At 35.8% G+C, this 4,242-nt stretch overlaps 1 protein-coding gene across 1 annotated transcript in view; it reads right to left on the minus strand.

Annotated features, from left to right (window-relative positions):
- The window catches only part of LOC111812234 (putative bifunctional UDP-N-acetylglucosamine transferase and deubiquitinase ALG13), a 72,033-nt gene that overhangs the window by 46,011 nt on the left and 21,780 nt on the right, over positions 1-4,242 (minus strand). Inside the window, exons 5-7 of the mRNA XM_023699916.1 lie at positions 3,356-3,464; positions 1,248-1,312; positions 397-497 (exon numbers count right to left, since the gene is read on the minus strand). Of these exons, the coding sequence (XP_023555684.1) occupies positions 397-497; positions 1,248-1,312; positions 3,356-3,464 (275 nt within the window). The remainder of the gene's footprint in view (positions 1-396; positions 498-1,247; positions 1,313-3,355; positions 3,465-4,242) is intronic.

Genomic DNA, 4,242 nt, shown 5'->3' on the forward strand with positions numbered 1-4,242 from the left:
AAAAAAAAAAAAATTATTGGGCCCTATTCCAGAAATGACTGAATCAGAAACTTTGGGGTTTGGACTCAATCTGTGTCCTCCAGAATCTCTGAAAAAGACTAGATTAGCTTACCTTGGTATTGGCCAACAAGCCACTTCTCCAGGTGCATAAATCAAAATTCTATTTTTCTTAATTTAATGCTTCTAAAAATTAGCTACTGACTAGAATTTGGAAGGTTTTATTATTACCTATATTAATATTTTACACTTCAGCAATGCTTTTATAATTCAAGGTAACATGATGCCAGTACCAAACATAACTGATGCTCTTTCTAGCACACTAATAATTCTCAATACTAGGAAAAGGTACCAAAAACGTAATGCTTTTAGTAATTTAAGAAATTGTTATATTCTTACTTTTCTGCCAATTCTTCAATGAAAACTGTTACTGAATCACCGTCATTTCCAACTTCTTGGATATGAGCATTATAATATCTTCCATCTGATTCCAAGCGAACCTGAAGAACAGGAGAAAACAGTAATATATCTAGTATCAAGTACACTGACAGTTGGTTTCTGCCAAACAAAAATAATCACTTTTCCCCAAATGGAATTAAATGTCTACTTCTTTAAGTGACTGCTATCGACACTACCATTCTAGGTCAATGGAAGAGGCACATACAGTACAAGAATTATGTATATATTTTTACTGAAAACCCCACATTTATCTTTGAGGTTTTTCCCCAAAATTGAAAATATCAAGTCCTACTGTTAAGGAGAAAAAAACAACAAAATCTGAGAGCCCTCCCCACTTCCCTGAAGTCATGGAATGCTGAAGGAAGTGCAGTGGGGCAGGTGGGTATAGAGAACCAGGAGGAAAGTGGGCAAGAAAAACTCCCTGCACCAGAAAAGCCATTCAACAGAAACTGATAAAATACAAGACTATAGCAGGACCAAGTAAAAACCAAAAAGCAGCAGTGCAAGAGGCTGTGCTGTGGATATAGCCTCCAAAAATTGTAATCATACCAAAGCTTGTAACTAAAACTTAACATTAAAAAATGTGTGGGATTTTGTGATTAACTTCTGTTCAGCTTCTTTTAATGACACCCTTTTCCAGGACAGAGAGTCACGCAAACATGTATCACTTGTGGTTGAAGATGATAGGAACAAGTTAAAGGCCTATTATCTGCAAGACAGTACTTTAAGACCTAGTTTAATTGACTTAGTTATCACCTTGGAAAAACAATTTATTCTTTAAAGGAACTAACCTGACATTTGTCTCCTAAATAATACTGTCTCCCAGCATACTCCATGTAATCAGATTTTTGAAGTTCTAGTAAAAGAAAAGGAAGACTGAAGTGCAATCGAATTGGCCCCTTTCCTTTTTTATATTATTCAATTTCTCAACTTACTTTTACTACAGTGCTTTTGACAATAATTCCCTTTAGGTTAAAATCTGGGGAGAAAGCACCAAAGGGCCAAGACTCACCAAAAACAGTTTTGTACTTTAAAACACAAACAGGTAGAAATCAGGATTTTGTAATTATACTGTTGGTCAAATACCACAAATGTACAGTAACACTACCCACCTTCTTGCAAGAAACCTATCTTTTTTAACGTATTTAGGACAGGGTCTACAAGGTCTCACTGCGTAGATCGCACTTATAGTGATATCACCTCCTGTTCTCAGCCTCCCAAGCGCTGGGATTATAGGCATGCGCCACCATGCCCAGTCTCAATCTCGTCTCAGTGCACCCCGTGGGCAGGGATGGCACTGTAGGCTGGGGATTGAACCCCAGCCACTGCACTCTGCCTAAGCAGGCACTTTAGTCCTCTGAGCTATCTGGCCAGCCCAAAGAAACCTATTTTTAAACAATTTACTGCATTACACAAGGTCTTAACCTCACTCTATCTCAAGGTTCACTGAGGTTCAAGGAGTTGAATATAAAACAATACTTCACAACGAGCTGTAATTCATATTATGTCTCTGAACCACCACACTGGTGTTTATAAGCCACCCAAAAGGATAATCATGCATGTAGCATGTACCACTCATGGTATAAGCTGCCTGATGGACAGTCAGTCATGCAGGCATTTGCCACCTTTAAGATGTTGGGAACATGTTAAAGGCTTATCTTAAAGATAGATAGGTCTTTTTGCACTGGAAATTGAACTCAGAACCTTGCACTTACCAGGTAAGTGCTATGATGCTGAACTATATCCTTGGCCGAAAGATAGTATTTTAAGACCTAGTTTAATCAACTGAGTTATCATATACAGAGTGATAAACAATTTTAGGAACTGACACAATTTTCCTACATAGAGCCAGGCCGTATTTTAGATTCAGTGGGCTATACAATCAAAATTACCAACTCTTTTATAAAACTCTATTTGTGAAAGCTGAAACTCCAAGTTTCTATTATTTCGTATTTTTAAATTTTTCCCTGCTGTTTAAAAATGTAAAGAGACACTACCAAGTTACATGACGTTACAGTACAAGTTCTCATATGTCCTGAGTCTTAACTGACCTTGGAAGGCTGGCCAAAATGTTGGCTTTCCTTGCGGCCCTCCCTTTTTCTCTAATTTTGGTCTGCAAACTTAGGTTGTTAACCATCCAGAAGATAAGCTTACTGTTATTACCATACAACCTAGGCTGTTAAGCTTAACCTCACTATCTGTCTGCATATCAAACATCTTAGGCATAACATGAAACAGGTATTTTTCATCAAGTATTGATATGTTGAACTTTAGGATAGATACATAGTTACATTCTCTTAATGAATAGAGGGATTTGTTCTAATGGTGTTTGTAAATAGGATATCAAGTCCGCATCTTGTACAGCAATTAACCACTAGGAAGAATGCATGCAATGTGTTAATTATTGAAACTTCCCTACCAATTTGATTTGAAACTGTCTCATTGCTATTTGTTTCTCAATAAAATTATGGAAAAAACAAATAAATAATTAATTAAAAATAAATTAAAAAGTAAAAATGTAAACAGTATTCTTGGATCACAGACCAAGCAAAAAGAAATGGTAGAGATCTAGTCCACAGGCCTGACCTATTAAAAAGGATAGTCTTGACAGTTTACATTTCTAATAAGCCTGTCTCCAGTCATTAAACGTTTGATATTCTCAAGGGTATCTATAGGCTACCTCTACACAGCCTTGCAAAACTGAAATCCCAAATAAGCATCAGGGTCTAAAAACATTCCTCCCATTTCTAATTGTATTTGTTTCTTACTCCAGATTTAAATTATATGTAATAAGATAAAAAGGCTATTATCTGTTGAAAATGTCTCACACAGTAAACAGTTTACAGAACTATTCTTCCAGCACTGTAGGATTCCAAAATATCCTGTTGATATTACATACCTTTTCTGCTGTCCAACCAAACATCAAATTCTACATTACGATAGGTTTCTGGATCCAGGGCTTTGAGCACTTTATAGGGGAAGACCATCTTTGATGGATTTTCTGGAGACTAAAAAGAAAAATAATCAATCATGCCAAACCTTACTATCCTCAGTGTAAGTCTTCTTTCTAGAAGGAAAAATTAAGGTGTAGTGCTACTAAGCCATCAAACTCAAATCATTTCAATATGTGTTCAAACATCAAGAGAACTGACCATATTTTTCTCAAAAGAAATAGAAAACCTAATGATTTGTTCTGAGGCCCAACATTATGCACATAAAATTACATTTCATTTTTCCAGGGCATTAACGAATTTCACAATTTTTTCTTCAATTTTGTCATTGTTCTCAGTTTTTCTCTTAGCTTCACTGCTGGTATCACTCTTTTAGGAGCCATGGTTACGCCATTTTACCCAAATAAAGCACAATGCTTTAATACATTAACACAAGCACTAGGCATTACCTAGGCAAAAGCAGAGCTAAGACTAAAGTGTCACCCTTTGTCTCCCTGCCAAGACAGGATATATGACTCACTCTTGGCCCGTTTTCTCATGTCAGATTTTTGGTTTAACTCTCAAGACAGTTACAAACACCGATCAGAATTTTTTCAACTTTTGCTGTCTGAGTAGTGAAAGGTTTGAGCTCAGAGCCATTCAACAACCAAGGCATCACTATGTATTCCTCTTACCCTTTTTATTAAAATAAGAAATAGCAAAATAAACTTTACCATATATTTAAACATTAGGAAACTAAAGAAGGAAAATTCTACAAAGACACATGAACTGATGTTATATAGCTCAAAATTAAAAATTGTCATTTATGTAGCAACAAATATTATCTTTTTTTTTT

Source organism: Octodon degus, unplaced genomic scaffold (genome assembly GCF_000260255.1).
Source record: "Octodon degus isolate 3935 unplaced genomic scaffold, OctDeg1.0 scaffold00117, whole genome shotgun sequence".
Classification (NCBI taxonomy): domain Eukaryota; kingdom Metazoa; phylum Chordata; class Mammalia; order Rodentia; family Octodontidae; genus Octodon; species Octodon degus.